This window comes from Bos javanicus, chromosome 28 (assembly GCF_032452875.1).
Source record: "Bos javanicus breed banteng chromosome 28, ARS-OSU_banteng_1.0, whole genome shotgun sequence".
NCBI lineage: Eukaryota > Metazoa > Chordata > Mammalia > Artiodactyla > Bovidae > Bos > Bos javanicus.
Genome location: NC_083895.1, coordinates 30,778,677 through 30,798,987, shown reverse-complemented (window position 1 = coordinate 30,798,987; position 20,311 = coordinate 30,778,677). Strand labels below are relative to the sequence as shown.

At 38.3% G+C, this 20,311-nt stretch overlaps 1 protein-coding gene across 3 annotated transcripts in view; it reads left to right on the top strand.

Moving 5' to 3' along the window:
- Positions 1 to 20,311, top strand: part of CFAP70 (cilia and flagella associated protein 70) — an 82,188-nt gene that overhangs the window by 21,002 nt on the left and 40,875 nt on the right. For all 3 annotated transcript variants that reach the window (XM_061405316.1, XM_061405319.1, XM_061405318.1), the window contains 5 exons: positions 1,278 to 1,377; positions 8,329 to 8,463; positions 17,246 to 17,416; positions 17,601 to 17,681; positions 20,007 to 20,098. In XM_061405316.1, the coding sequence (XP_061261300.1) occupies positions 1,278 to 1,377; positions 8,329 to 8,463; positions 17,246 to 17,416; positions 17,601 to 17,681; positions 20,007 to 20,098 (579 nt within the window). The remainder of the gene's footprint in view (positions 1 to 1,277; positions 1,378 to 8,328; positions 8,464 to 17,245; positions 17,417 to 17,600; positions 17,682 to 20,006; positions 20,099 to 20,311) is intronic.

Below are 20,311 nucleotides of genomic sequence, written 5' to 3'. Positions count from 1 at the left end.
GTCCGACTCTGTGCGACCCCACAGACGGCAGCCCACCAGGCTCCCCTGCCCGTCCCTGGGATTCTCCAGGCAAGAACACTGGAGTGGGTTGCCATTTCCTTCTCCGATGCATGAAAGTGAAAAGTGAAAGTGAAGTCGCTCAGTCGTGTCCGACTCTAGCAACCCCATGGACTGCAGCCTACCAGGCTCCTCCGTCCATGGGATTTTCCAGGCAAGAGTACTGGAGTGGGGTGCCACAAATGGGGCTAGAGTTGTCTAATTGCCCTTTCCCTGGGTCAAATAAAACTCTGATGTAGTTTCCCTTATAGAGCAGGCCTTTATTACAGAGAACACTCTGGACATATTGTAATACAGTTACTTTTCCCTTCTTTCTCCCTAAGATAATTTTTCTTCTGTTTTCACCATAAGAATCTGATGGAACTCCTTGATTTAAATCCCAAGAAAGTATAGAGACTCCCTAAGAGTGGGCATCCAGTTTTTAACTCTCTGGTTAGTTCATTCTCAGTCTCCAGCAGTTTTTCACAATTATCTTTAAAGTGTTTCTACCAGTTAAACTGGCTCTAGTGGCTTCTGACGCCTGTAAGCTAATCTTAGCTATGCTTCTTTGTACTTGCTTGTTTCTCTATATTTCAAGGTGGTGATTTGCCATATGAACTTAATTCTTAGGTGGATCTAAGAAAAGTCATTGGTTTTTTATTTGAACAGCTTTTTTCTTGTTGTGAAGACAAGAATGACAGCTTTCAAGCTCTTTATGTGTCCAGGGTGACACTGAAAGTCCTACTGGGATTACTTTCACAGTAGAAATAAATGTATTTTGTACTTTGTGCGTACTTGTTTGATTATTTCTTTAGAATTAATCGCTAGAAGTAGAATTTCTGGGTCAAGGACTATGAACATTTTAAAGACTTTTGATTCGTATTGTCAAACTGCTCTCAAAAACTATAATTTGCTTCTCCTAGCAATATAGGATAATTATTTTTGGAATTTTATAACTATGAGAAGGTTTTAAAAGTTCACATACCGAATAAGAATTTTTGCATATAAGTATTCGGTTACTTTTAAAGAGAGGAATGCTTCATTTTTTTTTTTCTTCTTCTTCTTTTTTTTTTACGACCCCATGGACTGTAGCCTACCAGGCTCCTCTGTCCATGGGATTTACCAGGCAAGAATACTGGAGTGGGTTGCCATTTCCTTCTCCAGGAATACTTCATTTTAACCTTAATTATACTAACCTCATTTTTGCATATAATGCTAATGGGCTGATTCTTGATTTGCAGCTTTCAGAAACGAATTGCTGATTGCCGATTTTGGCCTGTAGAGATCACAAGGGTTCCTCTGGTTGCTGTGCCCAAAGGGAAATCTGCTAAATTCGAAAAGGTAAATTTGTTCACTTAAAAATAATTGTAGAAGAAATGCTATGTCAGACCCAGCCTGTTACTCTGCTTCTAATTCTGATACCAAAGGAAAATGTGAACCGTGTGGCTGTTCCCTAGGGTAGCCAGCTCATCCTAATTTGCTTAATATTAATAATTTCCCAGTTTTAGTGCTGCAAGTCTCATGTGTCAGGAGACTCCCTTGTTCCTGGCAAATCAGAATGACTGGTAACCCTAGTTCCCTGTTGTCCACTAAAAGTTATTTAGGCTTTATTCTCAGATATCCTATTTCCCTTTAGCCCTCTGTTATAGTTTTACCACAAGTAAAACTATGAAATAGGCTTTGAATACATCAAAAGTAGCTAAATATTGGCTGTATGGTTCAACCTAATACATCTTTCCAAATTTATTTTAGACTGACCTACTTAAAATGTTTTAGCCTGCTAATTTTCATAGGTGTGCTACTACTCTGAAAAGATATAGCTTTGATGAGCCTGGAACAAGTTCTCTACTGTTTTTTGTTTGTTTATGATAAAAATAAATGCATGTGTCCGAATGACTCTATTTCCAATTCATCCCACTGACTATGCCAACAGTTGCTTCCTATCCTGCTGAAGAAGAAAACCACAGGAAGTAGGTCAATAAATGTCTACTGCAAAAGACCTGTCTTTAAAAAAATTGAAATATAGTTGTTGCACAATATCGTTAGTTTTTCAGGTGTACTATATAATGATTTGACACTTACATACATTATGAAGTGTTCACCATGGTGAGTCTAGTAGCCATCTGTCCCCATGTAAAGTTATTACAGTAATATTGACCACATTCCTTATGTTGTGTATTATTACAGTATATCTCTGTGACGTATATTACATAACTGGTTGTGTGGACCTCTTAATCTCCTTCAGTTGTTTTCTCTCACCCACTCAATCACCGCTCCCTTCGGGCAACTACCCGTTTTTCTCTGTTTTTGTTTTGTTTTATTCTTTCTTTTTGATTCCACATATAAGTGAGATGATGTGGTATTTGTCTTTCTGTGTCTGGCTTATTTCACTTAGCATAATACTTTCTAGATCCATCCATGTTGTCACAAATGGCAAGATTTCTTTTTTATGGCTGAGTAATATTCAAAAGCAGAGACATTACTTTGCCAATAAAGGTCTGTCTAGTCAAGGCTATGGTTTTTCCTGTGGTCATGTATGGATGTGAGAGTTGGACTGTGAAGAAGGCTGAGCACCGAAGAATTGATGCTTTTGAACTGTGGTGTTGGAGAAGACTCTTGAGAGTCCCTTGGACTGCAAGGAGATCCAACCAGTCCATTCTGAAGGAGATCAGCCCTGGGATTTCTTTGGAAGGAATGATGCTAAAGTGGAAACTCCAGTACTTTGGCCACCTCATGTGAAGAGTTGACTCATTGGAAAAGACTCTGATGCTGGGAGAGATTGGGGGCAAGAGGAGAAGGGGACAACAGACGGTGAGATGGCTGGATGGCATCACTGACTCGATGGACGTGAGTCTGAGTGAACTCCAGGAGTTGGTGATGGACAGGGAGGCCTGGCGTGGTGCGATTCATGGGGTCACAAATAGTCGGACACGAGTGAGCGACTGAACTGAACTGAATATTCCATTGTATATGTGTGTGTATATATACCCACACATACACACACACATATACATATGCCACATCTTCTTTGTCTTTTTATCTTTTTAAATAAAGGTATATATTTATTTTTGGCTTTGCTGGGTCTTCGTTGCTACATGGGCTTTTCTCTAGCTGCGCTGTGTGGATACTAGGCTCCAGTTGAAGCACACAAGCTTCTCATTGCACTGCTTGTTGCAGAGCGTGAGCTCTAGAGCGTGTGGGCTTCAGCAGCTGTGGCACGCGGGCACAGTAGTTGTGGCTCCCGGGCTCTGGAGCACAGGCCCAGTAGTTTTGGCACTTGGGCTTAGTTGCCCCGTGGCATGTGGAATCTTCTGTACCAGGGATGGAACCCATGTCTCCTGCTTTGTCAGATGGATTCTTTACTACTGAGCCACCAGGGAAGCCCTTTCTTTATCTATTGATAGATACTTAGGTCACTTCCATATCTATTTTACATAATCCTGTGATGAATATTGAAGTGCATATTTCTTTTCCAGTTAGTGATATTGTTTTCTTCAGGTAAATATGCCAAAGTGAAAATGCTAGATCAGATGGCAGGTATATTTTTAATTTTCTGTGGAACCTCCCTAGCGTTTTCCATAATGGCTCACCAATTTATAATCCCATCAACAGTACATTGTTGTACTGTTGTACTGAGAAGAGACTTCCCTTTTCTCCACATCCTTGCCAGTGCTTATCATCTTTTGATGGCAGCCATTCTGACAGGGGGCTTCCCACATGGCTCACTGGTAAAGAATCTGCCTGCCAAGACAGAAGACACAGGTTCAATCCGTGGGTTGGGAAGATCCTCTGGAGGAGGAAATGACAACCCACTCTAGTTTCTTTGCCTGGACAATCCCGTGGATAGAGGACCCTGGTGAGCTACACTCCATGGGGTCACAAAATGCTGGACACGGCTGAGCACACGTGCATGCTTTCTTACAGGTGTGAGATGATGTTTTGTTGTGGTTTTGATTTGCATTCCCCTGATGGTGCTTGATATTGAACATCTTTTCACATACCTGTTGGTCATCTGTATGCCTTCTCTGGAAAAATGCCTATGAACAACTTCTGCCCAGTTTTAAATCCAGGTGTTTGGGGGTTTTTTTTAGGTTGTGTTGTATGAGTTCTTTGTACTTGTTGGATATTAACCCCGTTTTGAATATATAGTTTGCAAATATTTTCTCCCATTTAGTAAGTGGCCTTTTCATTTTGCTCATAGTTTCTTTTCCTGTGTAAAAACGTTTTAGATTGATATAGTCCAATTTATTTTTACTTTTGTTTCCCTTGCCTGAGGAGTCATATCCAATAAATACTGCTGCCAAAGAGTGTATTGCCTCTGTTTCTCTCTAGAAGTTTTATGGTTTCAGGTGTTACATTTAAGTCTTTTATCCATTTTGAGTTTAGTCTTGTGTACATTTTGAGAAAGTAGGCCAGCTGATTCTTTTGCTTGTCTAGTTTTCCCATCACCATTTATTGAGGAGGCTGTATTTTTCATTGTGTATTCTTCTTTCCTATGTTATAAATTAATTGACCATATGAGTGTTATTTCTTTACTCTCTATTCTGTTCCATTGATCTATGTGTGTTTTTGTGCCAGTACCGTACTGTCTTTATTACCCTAGCTTTGTGCTGCTGCTGCTGCTGCTAAGTCGCTTCAGTCGGGTCCGACTCTGTGCAACCCCATAGATGGCAGCCACCAGGCTCCCCCGTCCTTGGGATTCTCCAGGCAAGAACGGTGGAGTGGGTTGCCATTTCCTTCTCCAATGCATGAAAGTGAAAAGTGAAAGTGAAGTCGCTCAGTTGTGTCCGACCCTCAGCAACCTCATGGACTGCGGCCTACCAGGCTCCTCTGTCCATGGGATTTTCCAGGCAGGAGTACTGGAGTGGGGTGCCATTGCCTTCTCCGACTCTAGCTTTGTAGTATAGTTGAAATCAGGGAGCATGATATCTTCAGCTTTGTTCTTCTTTGTTGAGATTGTTTTGGTTATTCAGAGTCTTTTGTGGCTCCTTTTAGAGCCTTTAGAGCCTCCTTTTTGGCAAATTTTAGAATTATTCGTTTTAGTTCTGTGAAAAATGCCCTTGATATTTTGATAGGAATTGCATTGAATCTTTAGTGCCTGGAGAGTAGTATTTTAACAATATTAATTCTTTTAATCCATAAGCATGGTATATTTTTACATTTGTTTGTGTCATCTTCAGTTTCTTTCTTTAGTATCTTGTACTTTTCAGAGTACGAGTCTTTTGCTACCTTACTTATATTTATTTCTAGATATTTTATTCTTTTTGATGCATTTTTAAATGGGAGTGTTTTCTTAATTCTTCTTTCTGATAGTTCATTGTTAGTATGTAGAAATACAGTGGATTTCTGATATTGATTTTATATCCTGAAAATTTATTGAATTCATTTATTAGTTCTAGTAGTTTTGGGGGGCATCTTTAGGAATTTCTATATACAATACCATGTCTGCAAACAGTGGCAGCTTTATTACTTCTTCCTTTCCAATTTGGATTCCTTCTTTTTTTCTTTTTGTTTTCTAAGTGCTGTGCCTAAGACTTCTAATACTATGCTGAATAAAAGTGGTAAGAGTGAGCATCCTTGTCTTGTTCTTGATCTCAGAGGAAATACTTTCAGCTTCTTACCTTTGAGGACGATGTTGGCTTTGGATTTGTCATATATGGCCTATATGATGTTGAGATGCATTTCCTCTATACCCACTTTCTTGAGGGTTTTTAATCATAAATGGATGTTGAATTTTATCAAATGCTTTTTCTGCATCTAGTTTGCAAATATGATTTTTATTCTTCAGTTTGTTAATGTAGTATATTGCATTGATTGATTTGTGAATATAAAGCTCCAGGAGTTAGTGATAGAGAGGGAAGTCTGGCTTGCTGCAGTCCATGGGCTCACAAAGAGTTGGACACGACTGAGCAACTGAACTGAACTGAACCCATTCATGTATCCCTGTATTAAATCCCAGTTGGTCATAGTGTACAATTCTTTTAATGTATTGCTGAATTTAGTTTCCTGATATTTTGTTGAGGATTTTGAAATTTATATTCATCAGGGATATGATTTCTAAAACAACATAATGCTATCATATGAAGACAGGACTTTAATTTCTGATTATTGTTTTTGTCTTGTTTTCTTTTTTTTTTTTGGTTATGCTGCATATTCATTGCTGAGCAAGGGCTTTCTCTAGTTGTGGTGAGTGGGGGTGACTCTGTAGTTGTGGGCTTCTCATTGCAAAGTACAGGCTCTAGGTGTACGGGGTTCAGTAGCTGCAGCACACGGGCTCAATAGTTGTGGCTCATGGGCTTAATTGCTCCATGGCATGTGGGATCTTCCTGGACCAGGGATCAAATCCATGTCCCCTGCATTGGCAGGTGGGTTTTTATCCATTGTATCACCAGGGAAGTCCTTTGATATTGTTATAATCAGCAAAATCAAAGAGATTACTTTTAACCTTGTAGAAATTAAATGTGTTTTCCTTCATTTAATTGATTTTTTCCTTGTAAATGTTTTCTATGGCAAACCATACAACCATTAAAAATTGTGTTAACATATATTTACTGACATGTTCTTCATCTTTGTAATGAGAATGTAGATGAGGTTAGGGTTGACAAATACATGATGACAGACTGTCATTCATCCACCTTCATCCATGGCAGATATTACTGATCAATCAAAATATTCTTTCCTTTTGAATCCAGATAAGGACATCGAATCTTTGTCAACACAGTATTCTAAAACACCTCCACTGATATCAGAATTTAAGCACAAGTTAAATCCTGTTTGTCATCACTGGTCCAGATGATTTGTAAGGCTCTTTTCATTTACGTGAACCTGTGAACTAAAGCTAAGGCCACAGTCTGATTTCTGTTAAGCTTTTGTTATTGTTGTTTTTTTGCAAAATTTCATTTTTTTTATTTTCTTTTTTTTTAATATTTTATTTTGTTTTTTAACTTTACAATATTGTATTGGTTCTGCCATATATCAAAATGAATCCACCACAGGTATACATGTGTTCCCCATCCTGAACCCTCCTCCCTCCTCCCTCCCCATACCATCCCTCTGGGTCGTCCCAGTGCCCCAGCCCCAAGCATCCAGTATCGTGCATCGAACCTGGACTGGCGACTCGTTTTATATATGATATTATACATGTTTCAGTGCCATTCTCCCAAATCATCCCACCCTTTCCCTCTCCCACAGAGTCCAAAAGACTGTTCTATACATCAGTGTCTCTTTTGCTGTCTCGTATACAGGGTTATCATTACCATCTTTCTAAATTCCATATATATGCCTTAGTATACTGTATTGGTGTTTTTCTTTCTGGCTTACTTCACTCTGTATAATAGGCTCCAGTTTCATCCGTCTCATTAGAACTGATTCAAATGTATTCTTTTTAATGGCTGAGTAATACTCCATTGTGTATATGTACCATAGCTTTCTTATCCATTCAACTGCTGATGGACATCTAGGTTGCTTCCAAGTCCTGGCTATTGTAAACAGTGCTGCGATGAACATTGGGGTACACGTGTCTCTTTCCCTTCTGGTTTCCTCAGTGTGTATGCCCAGCAGTGGGATTGCTGGATCATAAGGCAATTCTATTTCCAGTTTTTTAAGGAATCTCCACACTGTTCTCCATAGTGGCTGTACTAGTTTGCATTCCCACCAACAGTGTAAGAGGATTCCCTTTTCTCCACACCCTCTCCAGCATTTATTGCTTGTAGACTTTTGGATCGCAGCCATTCTGACTGGCGTGAAATGGTATCTCATAGTGGTTTTGATTTGCATTTCTCTGATAATGAGTGATGTTGAGCATCTTTTCATGTGTGTGTTAGCCATCTGTATGTCTTCTTTGGAGAAATGTCTATTTAGTTCTTTGGCCCATTTTTTGATTGGGTCTTTTATTTTTCTGGAATTGAGCTGTAGGAGTTGCTTGTATATTTTTGAGATTAGTTGTTTGTCAGTTGCTTCATTTGCTATTATTGCAAAGTTACATTTTTTCCTAAAAAGCAACATGGAGAAATTGACTCTTTGGTTGAATATACATTATTAGAGTATTTGCTGATCAAACTACTATCTTTACTGTTAATTAACACTGTTAATATATATTATCTCAGTGATCATGGTATTATTAAACCCACTTATAAATAAATAAGCAGAGACCCAAAATGCCTATATAACTGGCTCAAATCAAGTAGCATAGCTAGTTCCTAAAGTCAGGTCTTTGCTCTGCTCAGTCAGAGCTCCAGACCTTATGGTACATTACTCTGTAACACTAACAGCTATCTGTTTTTATTCCTTTAGACTGATGATGAAGGTCAGTTTTCATTTCATGGTGTGGCTTATGTTAATATGGTGCCATTGCTGTATCCAGGTGTAAAGAAGATTCGGGGAGCTTTTCATGTTTACCCTTACCTAGATAGTACAGTCTATGAAAAGGTAAGAAAAATTAGTATAAAAGTTATCATCCTAATTTATTCTTATATATGTGTTTACTTATATCTTTAGCACACATCTTTGCAGTTGATATTTGAAAACAATTGATACACTGGGATGTTAAATATAGAGCCTTGAAGTCTTTTGCCCTTGAATCTTAAAAACTTTAGGATAACAAAAAGCCCCAAACTGGAAACAACCCAAATTTCTATCAACAGGTATTCAGAAAAACAAATTATGTGGTATAACCATACAATGGAATACTATTTGGCAATAAAAAGGAATGAACTATTAAACATGCAACATGGATGAATCTCAAATGTATTATGATAAATGAAAGAAACCAGACAAAAGAGAGTGCATACTGTATGATGCCAATGAAATACAGTTATCAGAAAGTAGAAAGCAAATCAGTGGTTGCTTGGGAACAGGGATAGAGGGAAGAATGGATTACAAAAGAAATATGAGAAAAAATTTAGAGATGATGAGAATATTGGTTATTCTGACTGATGAAATCATATACTTTAAATATGTAGTTTATATTGAAAAGCAGAGACATTACTTTGCCAACAAAGGTCCATTTAGGCTATGGTTTTTCCAGTGGTCATGTATGGATATGAGAGTTGGACTATAAAGAAAGCTTAGTGCCGAAGAACTGATGCTTTTGAACTCTGGTGTTGGAGAAGACCCTTGAGAGTCCCTGGCACTGCAAGGAGATTCAGCCAGTCCATCCTAAAGGAGATCAGTCCTGGGTGTTCATTGGAAGGACTGATGCTGAAGCTGAAACTCCAGTACTTTGGCCACCGGATGGGAAGAGCTAACTCATCTGAAAAGACCCTAATGCTGGGAAAGATTGAGGGCAGAAGGGGACAACAGAGGATGAGATGGTTAGATGGCATCACCGACTGAATGGACATGGGTTTGGGTGAACTCTGGGAGTTGTTGATGGACAGGGAGGCCTGACATGCTACAATCCATGAGGTCTCAAAGAGTTGGACACGACTAAGCGACTGAACTGAACTGATACAGGCATGAGTGCGTGTGTAGTCACTCAGTCAGATCTGACTCTTTGGTACCCTTTGGACTGTAGCTCACCAGGCTTCTCAGTTCATGGGCTTCTCCAGGCAAGAATACTGGAATGGTTTGCCTTGTCCTGCTCCAGGGGATCTTCCAAACCCAGGAATCGAACCACGTCTCCTGTGTCTCTTGCATTGGCAGGCAGATTCTTTACCCACTGAGCCACTGGGGAAGCCTCATATCAATCAGAATATTCTTTCCTTTTGAACCCATCCTTTTGAGTCCAGATAAGGACGTAGAATCTTTGTCAACACAGTATTCTAAAACATCTCCACTAAAATCAGAATTTAAGCATAAGTTCAGAGAAGGCAATGGCACCCCACTCCAGTACTCTTGCCTGGAAAATCCCATGGATGGAGGAGCCTGGTGGGCTGCAGTCCATGGGGTCACTGAGGGTCGGACACGACTGAGGGACTTCACTTTCACTTTTCACTTTCATGCATTGGAGAAGGAAATGGCAACCCACTCCAGTGTTCTGGCCTGGAGAATCCCAGGGACGGGGGAGCCTGGTGGGCTGCCGTCTATGGGGTCACACAGAGTCGGACATGACTGAAGTGACTTAGCAGCAGCAGCAGCATAAGTTAAATCCTGTTTGTCATCACTGGTCCAGATGATTTTATAGGCATACCTTATTTTATGGTACTTTGCTTTATCATTCTTCACAGATGTTGTATTTTCTTTTTACAAATTGAAGGTTGGTAGTAACCCTGAGATGAGCAAGTCTGTGGGTGATATTTTTCAGCCGCATTTGCTCACTTTGTGTCTCTCTCTCACGTTTTGTTAATTCTCACAGTATTTCAAACATTATTGTTTTATTTGTTATAGTGATCTGTGTTGTTCCTAATCTAATCATTTTGGCCTTTTTTTAAGTGAAGAAGTATTTTTAAATTAAGATCTGTACATTGGTTTTTGAGACATTGCTATTTTACACTTAATAGATTACAGTATAGTGTAAACATAGCTTTTATTTGCATTGAGAAACCAAAAAATCCATGTCTTGCTTTACTGCAATATTTGCTTTATTGATGTAGTCTGGAACCAACCTGCAGTATCTCTAAAGTAAGCCTATATTTCAATTTACCTCAATAAAGTTGGATACAAAATCTTTAGAATAATGCAAGAAGTCTATTGTGTTCAGTATGCGAAAATTTAAATCCATATACTGATTAATGAGCTATAATATGGTTCTTGCAATTTTCAAATGTTAAAATTAAAATTATTTATTTAAGAGAAAAATCAGTTTTATCATGTTGCTTCTTAGGAGAAAGTGCACCTTTATAAAAATCAATAATAATAAAAACACATTACTATTTCATCATCATTAGGACAGCTATTACTCAATAATAGAGTCATGAAAGACCCATCATCTCTATTTGAAAACCAAATGAGTAATAAACTCTGTATAAGTATCCTTTGAATCAGAAGTCAGGTTTATAGGGATGTGTCTGAAATAAATAATAGGATCAAAGCCCTTATATTCATGAAAACTTTTGGGGATCAATAATAGCAAAACTAAACTTAAGATTAAATGTCTAATAATACAGGATGGATTAATAGATTTTTGTAAATAAAAATGGTGGAACTTGCACCCATTAAAAAGGTAAGCATCATGGCTTCCCTGGTGGTCCAGTGGTTAAAGAATCCACCTTGCAACACGGGACACAGGTTCAATCCTTGGTTCGGGAAGGTCTCGTATACTGCAGGGAAACTAAGTCTGTGCATCACAACTGCTGAAGCCTACTTGCCTAGAGCCTGGGCTCTGCAACAAGAGAAGCCACCATAATGCAAAGCTTGGCCCCTCAACTAGAGAGCAGCCCCCATGCTCCACAATTAGATAAAGCCCAGTACAAAAGTGAAGACCCAGTGCAGCAAGAAAAAAAAGTAATGAAGTATATATACTTAGGAAATAAAAATTTTTTAAAAGATAAACATTAATGCTTTGTAGATAATTAAATGCAAAAAAGAAAGCAAAAATTTTGCATATAGCATGCTGCTGCTGCTGCTGCTAAGTCGCTTCAGTCATGTCCGACTCTGTGCAACCCCATAGGCTCCCCGTCCCTGGGATTCTCCAGGCAAGAGTACTGGAGTGGGGTGCCACTGCCTTCTCCGATAAAAGATTTAGATTGCCAAAAAATAAAAATCTTCTATACATAGAAGAAACCATCACAAACCAAATTACAATGTACCTAAAAAATCAGGGAAAATGTTTGAGTATGTATCAGAACGATGACTATTATTCCTAAAATATAAACTACTTTATCCTACCAGTCGTTTCAAGGTGTTTTGGGTGAATCTGAGGGAAACAGAATATCATAATCAAAAGGTTATAGGCTTTGATGTCAGGCAGTTTCTAGATTGAATTTTGGAACTTCCAGACTAGCTGCTATTTACTGACTCTGGGCAAGTAACTAAATTTCTCTCAACTTTATGCATTAGTAAAATGGAGACAGTACTTGTTTCCTGTAATTGTTTTACATATTAAAAGAGATAAAATATGTAAAGCACTAGAGATACAGTTGACACACAGACATTTTTATTTATTACTTTTATTATATGCATGTGAAGAAGATTATTCAAATTATTCTTAGGAAAAACTTTAAAAACTTGAACAGATACATGTGATAGTCTGTTAAATGAAAAAGGATGTAAAACTACATCCACTGTGATCACAACTTTTTATAAATACATAATCATAATTTTTTAAATATATGAAAAATACTTGAATCACTTCTGGCTATGTCTGAGTGACAAGGCAGTAAAGTATTTTCTCCCCCTAGAAGCAACTATAAAGCTCAAACCATTGACAAAATGCCATTTCAGCACTCTGGAAATTGACCAAAGATATCAACAAACTGAGAAGTATTAATGCATGAAAAACTGTGGAGTTTGAGGCATTCTTGCCAACATCTGCTTCTAAACCACCTCCTCCTCCCTTTACTCTGAAAGTGAAAGTCACTCAGTTGTGTCTGACTCTTTACGACCCCATGGACTGTAGCATGCCTGGCTTCCCTGTCCTTTACTCTCTCCTGGAATTTGCTCAAACTCATGTCCATTGAGTCAGTGATGCCATCCAACCATCTCACCCTCTGTCATCCCCTTCTCTTTTTGCCTTCAATCCTTCCCAGAATCAGGGTCTTTTCCAATGAAATCAGCTCTTCACGTCAGGTGGCCAATGTATTGGAGCTTCATCTTCAGCATCAGTCCTTCCAATGAATATTCAGGGTTGATTTCCTTTAGGATTGACTTGTTTAATCTCCTTACTGTCCATGGGACTTTCAAACGTCTTCTCTAGCACCACATTTTGAAAGCATTACATAGATATAACTTATATACGATAATAGTAGCATAAAGGATGGAGAATAGAATGGAGCTGTAGTACAATAAAGTTTCTATTTTTACAAGAATTAAGTTAGGCTCAATGTGCAATAGATTGTGATTAGTTCAGATGCATACTGTGATCTCTAAAGCAACCACTAAAAAAAGTATGTGTGTAGGTACCATACACATGGAAAGATCCCCTAGAGGAGGACATGGCAACCCACTCCAGTATTCTTGCCTGGAGAATCCCATGGACAGAGAGGAGCCTGGCGGGCTACAGTCAGTAGGGTTGTAAAGAGTTGGACATGACTGAGCGACTTAGTACTCACTCACTCACCATACACATGCATAAAAGTATATATATATTTATATATATATATATGTATTTAATATTAAAAGAAGGCACTTAAAGGAGGAACAGAGGAGCAAAAAAGACAAGATATATAGAACACAAATAGCAAAATGTCAAATATAAATGTAAATATTTTAATAACACATGTGAGTAGTCTAAATACACCAATGAAAAGAAAGAGGTTATGAGACTGGATTTTTAAAAAATGTTGGGATTTGAGAAATCAAATATATGATATCACTTATGTGTGGAATCTAAAAAATAATACAAATGAATTCATATACAAAACATAAACCTACTCAGATTTAGAAAATAAACTTGTATTTACCAAAGGGGAAAGAAAGTGAGGGGAGGGATAAATTAGGAGTATGAAATTAACAAAGTACTGTACATAAAATAGATAAGCAACAAGGATTTACTTCAGAACACAAGGAATTGTTTTCAATAACTTGTAGTAACCTATAATGTAAGATAATCTGAAAGATATATGTAACTGAGTCACTTTTCTGTATACCTGAAACTGAAAACTGTAAATCAACTATATTTCAATAGAAAATCAAGATTCAATGATATGCTACCTACAACAAATACGTTTTGATTCAAAGACACATAAGTTGAAGTAAAAGGATGGAAAAGATAAACTATGCAAATAGAAACAGAGCTAAGTGGCTATATTTATATCAGATAAAATAGACTTCAAGATGAATAATATTATTACAGATATAGTGTGGCATGTCAATTAATCAGGAAGATGAGATTTATAAATTATAGATTATCATATATAATACATGTGTAAATAATAAATGTATATACATATATACTAACAACAGAACCTCATTATGCATGAAGCCAAACTCAACAGAATTGAAAGAGGTAATAGGCAGTTTGGCAGTTAACATTTAGAAATTTCAATATTCTACTCTTAATACTTGGTAGAACAACTATTTAGAAAATTTTTGTTAAACATAATTTATGTTTAATAATTGTTTATAATTAATAATTTAATAAACAAAATTACTTTAATATAGAAAATCTGCATTAAATATAACCATAATCTATATTAAACTTACCATATGTGTGTATGTGTGTGTGCTCAGTCATGTCTTTGCACCCCTATGGACTGTAGCCCACCAGTCTCCTTTGTCCATGGGATTTTCCTAGCAAGAATACTGGAGTGGGTTTCCATTTCCTCTTCCAGGGGATCTTCCCAACCCAGGGATTGAACCCATATCTCCTGTACTGCAGGCGGATTCTTTACTGCTGAGCCACCTGGGATTCTCCAAATTTACCATGTGAAGTGAAGTGAAAGTCACTCAGTCATGTTCTGTCTTTTTGCAACCCCATGATCTGTCCATGGAATTCTCTAAACAAGAATACTGGAGTGGGTAGCCATTCCCTTCTCCTAGGGATCTTTCCAAACTTACCATACAACCCAGCAAATCATTCCTAGGAACCTACCAAGAGAACTGAAAACTCGCTTTTACATAAAGACATGTATATGGATGTTGATAGCATTATTCATAATAGCTAAAAAGTCACAGCAGTCCAAATGCCCACAACTAGTGAATCAATAAGCAAATTGTGGCACATCTATACTAGGGAATCAGTTCAGTTCAGTCGCTCAGTCATGTCCGACTCTTTGAGACCCCATGGATTGCAGCACGACAGGCCTCCCTGTCCATCAACAACTCCCGGAGCCTACCCAAACTCATGTCCATTGAGTCGGTGATGCCATCCAACCATCTCATCCTCTGTCGTCCCCTTCTCCTGCCCTTGATCTTTCCCAGCATCAGGTTCTTTTCCAGTGAGTCAGCTCTTCGCATCAGGTGGCCAAAGTATTGTTGTTTCAGCTTCAGCATCAGTCCTTCCAATGAACACCCAGGACTGATCTCCCTTAGGATGGACTGGTTGGATCCCTTTGCAGTCCAAGGGACTCTCACGAGTCTTCTCTAACACAACAGTTCAAAAGCATCAATTCTTCGGCACTCAGCTTTCTGTGTAGTCCAACTCTCAACATCCATACATGACTGCTGGAAAAACCATAGCCTTGACTAGATGGACCTTTGTTGACAAAGTAATGTCTCTGCTTTTTAACATGCTGTCTAGGTTGGTCATAACTTTCCTTCCAAGGAATACTAGGGAATACTATTTAACAATAAAAAGGAATGAACTACAATTAATGTAATATGCCAAAATCATTGAATTTTATTTTTCCAGAGCAAAACTGGAAGAATTCATTTCCTTGTCTCTTTTGGACTTGCTGCTGAAACAGAACCTTATTTCGCCTTTATTGATCGTCTGCTCCATTCTGAAGCTTGCTTAGATGTTGCCCAGTGAATTCCATTTTTAATATTCATGGGCTAGCAGTCTTTAGTACCATCCCCCTAGCCTAAACAGAAAAGATCCAAAATTGTAAATGCTTCATTCTGTTTCAACCGAGCAGAAAAACAGATTCTCATAGGAAGATGCTGTTTAGACCTGGAAAGCAGATTTTTTTCTCCCCCAAATCATGGAATTTTGACTGTACTTTAAATGGGTAAATTGTATGGACAACAGAACAACAAAGCTGTTTTTAAAAAGGAATGAACTACTGATACATGCTGTAACATGGATAAGCCTCAAAAACATTATGCTGAGTGAAAGGAGACATAAATGACTGCATGTTGTGTAATACCTCTTACATGAAATGTTCTCTTCCAGATGTTAACATTTGGAAAAATCTGCATCTTAGAATATATGAAATACAGCAATTATGGTAGAGGTGGCAGGGTTGTGAATAGTATTTAGTATTCATAATTTCTCTTTAATATTGCCATACTATTTTTTAGCAGGTTTATTAAGGTATAGCTGACATATAAATTGCATATATCTAAAGTGTACAATGTAAAACTTCTAATGTAGGTTTGCATATGTGAAACTTTTACCACAATCATGAACTGAAAATATCCATTATCCTCATCTGTTACCCTTCTCTCCCTCCTCTGTCCGCTCCTCCCCGCTTTTTGGGGGGAGGGCAGTCTTATTTCTTTCATTTATCATAAATTACATTTAGATTCATCCTTGTTGTTTAATTATAAAGATTATTTTTAGATTCTTTTCTAGTTATTTATCTATAGTTTGAATTTCCCCTTGCATAGTTTTACTTTAAACTTGTACTATTCTTCCAACTATAAGTGATAAGCCAGTAGTTTTTAGATAGATAATATTTCTTGTACAGAAATAAATTCTATCGCTTAAAGTTAATCTGAAACTATGTGTCAAAGTTTAAACACTTTGTGGTACCAAGTTATGAGAAACCAAAACAAATGAGTTTGAAATTTCTCTTAAATTTCAAACCCTAGTTTAAAAACTAGGGTAGGCAGCTAATTTTCTATGAATGGTTTTATCAGTTCAACCCGTATGGCAAGGCAATTAAGCTTTTTTGCTTCTATTTATCTCTGATTGTACTATACTAAAATTATCTGGAAAACTAAATGATGTTAAAGAATAATGTGCTCAGAAGTTCCTCCACCCTTATACATAGTGAAATCAGCAAGAGAAAAACAATATACTGTACTAATGTATATATATGGAATCTAGAAAAATAATATTGATGAACAGCAGGGAAGGAAAAGAGACACAGATGTAGAGAATGGTCTTGTGAACACAGGGGAGGGAGGGAGTGGGAGAAATGGGGACAGTAGCCTACGGGGTCGCACAGAGTCAGACACGACGGAAGTGACTTGGCAGCAGCAGCAGCAGCAGCATATACACACCATCCGGTGTAGGAGGGATAGCTGGTGAAAAGTTGCTGTGTAGGACAGGGAGCCTAGTCTGGTGCTCGTGATGACCTGGAGGGGTGGGATGGGGGAAGGAAGGAGACTAAGGAGGGAAGGGGCATGTATATAATTATGGCTAATTTGTGTTGTTATATGGCAGAAACCAACACAACATTGTAAAATTTTTAAAAACGCAATAAGAACAATATAAAGTTGTTTTTTTTTTAAGTTTGTTTCATTTGCCTGTGAGTAATTACATTTTTTGTTTGTTTCTTTTCAGACCAAGTGTTTATTTAGCTTGTTCCGGGATACTGGCCATAATTTGATTCAGAATAATAAAGTAGGCGGAATTAATTCTCCAGTGTCTAAACCAGTTGTTTCTAAGAACCTGAAAGAGGATAAAACAGTCAAAGAAAAGGATATGGAAGGAAAGCCTAGGCCTGGGGATGTGGTAGGTTGTTGAGAAGTTGATGATTTTGCTGGTTTTGTTACTTTCCAGAGGCTTGCATTGATTTCTGTTTTGATGAATTGCTTCATTTTAATTGACATTTTGATGCAACATAATGGTCCTTGCTCCTGCTGTTGTGGAGACCATGTAAGAATTGAGTTTTTGATGTGTGCTTATTTTGTTTCAGCAAGCACCTAGTATAAAATCTCAGAGCTCAGATACTCCTTTGGAAATGGAACCCTCCCTTTGCAACAATCCAGAAGGACAGGTAACTGCATGAAGAGTTAGAAAATTAAGTTTGAATCCATCAGTCCTTTACTAAGCAGGATTGTATCATATAGTGGAAAATGCTCAGGAAAATTCATTTTCTGAGTAACCATCCCATATTTGCCATGACTAGCTTATGACCTTGAGTAAGGTCGTGTCTTTGTCTTGTTGAGACTCTAAAATGAGTGGATAACAGATTAATTTCAAGGTCCTTCCTAGCATTAAAAAATCATGTCTCGTTAATTATGCTTATTAAGCCCTATTAGGGATGTAGAGATACATCATGTACAGCATTTATTCATATGCTGTCAGGACACTCAACACTCTGGTGGGCAAAACAGACTGGTATGTAACTAACTGTGAGACAGACCCTTGATGACTGCTGTAGCAGAGGCACTAACGAAAGCGCTGTGTGGGCTCAGGAGTCAGAGGAGGCAGCCTCAGAAGTCTTCAGGAAGGGGTGGCATCCAAGCCAAGTAGTGAAAGATAAAGAGAACGCTCTGCCAAATGGAGACGGAAGGAGAAGAATTTCAGGATCAGAGAATAACTTGAGTCAAGACACAAGAAGGTAGCAGAACTCAGGGTATGTCAATTAATTCAGTGTATGATATAGAGAAATGACAACCCACTCCAGTATTCTTGCCTGGAGAATCCCATGGACAGAGGAGCCTGGCAGGCTACAGTCCATGGGGTTGCAAGAGTCGGATACGACTTGGCGACTACACCACCACCACCACCATGATACAGAGAAATGAAAAGAAAGTAATGGCTCTAGAAGGAGGTGATAAAGAAGAGAGAGACTGAGTTGGGGTTTAGAAATGCTTTGAAAGGCTTGCTGAAAAGTGTGGGTTTCATTCTGTGGATGATGAGGGACTGTTAAGCCTTATCTCAGAAATGCACATTTAAGTTTTTAAGTCATGTAGAAATAATACCTCATGAGTGTGTCAGGGCAATACTCTTGCCAGGATATGGAAAAAAGAGACTGAAGTTGTGGTAGGGGATTCAGATGTCGGTGTATAGGTTTTTCCTATAGTACAGGTGAGTGTTAATGACAGTTTAATCTAGGGACAGGGTTGTAGTAAAGAAAGTAAAAAACTCGCAGAGGCAAGGTATGAAATTTGAAAGCTTTGGGTGTTGAGGAATAAAAGTTAAAGCTAACTTGGGTTTCAAGCCTCACTTTCTGGAAAGATGACAGAATCATTAGAGAAAAATAAAGATAGTGGTTATTATAGGGGAATGATAAGTTCAGTCTTGGACCTGATATATTTAGGATGCTGGCAAAAACTAGGTAGAAATGTCCTAGGTTGAAGTTGATAGATGGTACTTAGAAGGGTGTGGGTGGGAATGTCAGAAGGTTATGATATTATTTCTGCAAGACTCCTGAAAGATGTTTGCTAGAAGATAGAATGACACTCACTTAAAAGAATTTTAAGAGTGATATTGAACAAATTAAACAAGACTTCAGCTGGGGTAGATGTTTTCAAGAGTAAAATTGAAAACCTTTTTCTGCAAGAGATAACCACTGCCACTATTTTTTAAAATTATTTATTTATTTATTTATTTACTTATGGCTGCCCTAGGTGTTCGTGGCTGCGCTTGGGGCTTTCTCTAGTTATGGCAAGCTGGGGTTTCTCTTCGTTGTGGTGTGCAGGCTTCTCCTTGCAGAGGCTTCTCTTGTGTAGTAAGGGCTCTAGGCACACTGACTCCAGTCATTGCAGTACTCAGGCTCAGTAATTACGGTGCATGGGCTTAGTTGCCCTTCTGCATATGGGATCATTCCAGACCTGGGGTCAAACCTATGCCCACTGCATTGGCAGTCGGATCCTTAACCACTGGACCACCAGGGAAGCCCCCCCACCATTACTATCTTTCTTTCCAGTCATTTTTCTATCTAAAAAATATTTTAAGTCGTAATCACACTTGCTTACTTGCTTGCTAAGTCACTTCAGTCGTGTCCTACTTTGCGTGACCCCAGAGATGGCAGCCCACCAGGCTCCCCCGTCCCTGGGATTCTCCAGGCAAGAACACTGGAGTGGGTTGCCATTTCCTTCTCCAATGCAGGAAAGTGAAAAGTGAAAGTGAAGTCACTCAGGTGTGTCCGACCCTCAATGACCCCATGGACTGCAGCCTACCAGGCTCCTCCATCCATGGGATTTTCCAGGCAAGAGTACTGGAGTGGGTTGCCATTGCCTTCTCTGCATAATGACACTATATATAGTTAAATATACAATTTTCTCATTTATATTGTGAGCATTATAGTACTAAAATTTTTTCATGAATATGTATTTTCCTGGAAAGAATAAATTAGAGAAAAATGTCTTTGCAGCAATATGTAGAAGCAGGGACTTACATTGTGTTGGAGATTGAACTGGACAAAGCCTTGGTTCCGAAGAGAATGCCAGAGGAACTAGCCAGAAGGTGTGTGCCGATGGTTCTTATACCTGTTTTGCAAGACAATTTAGGTGACTTCCTTTAAAGGAAGTTGTTTTGTCCACATAAATGTAATTTTTCTTGGGTTAAGCAGCAGACAGTTTTCTGGGTGTTTTTTTTTAATGAAGTTTTTTTCATTACTTTTGTCTTCTTTTAAAAAAAGCCATATATGCCAATTACAAAAATATTGAAAATTTCAAG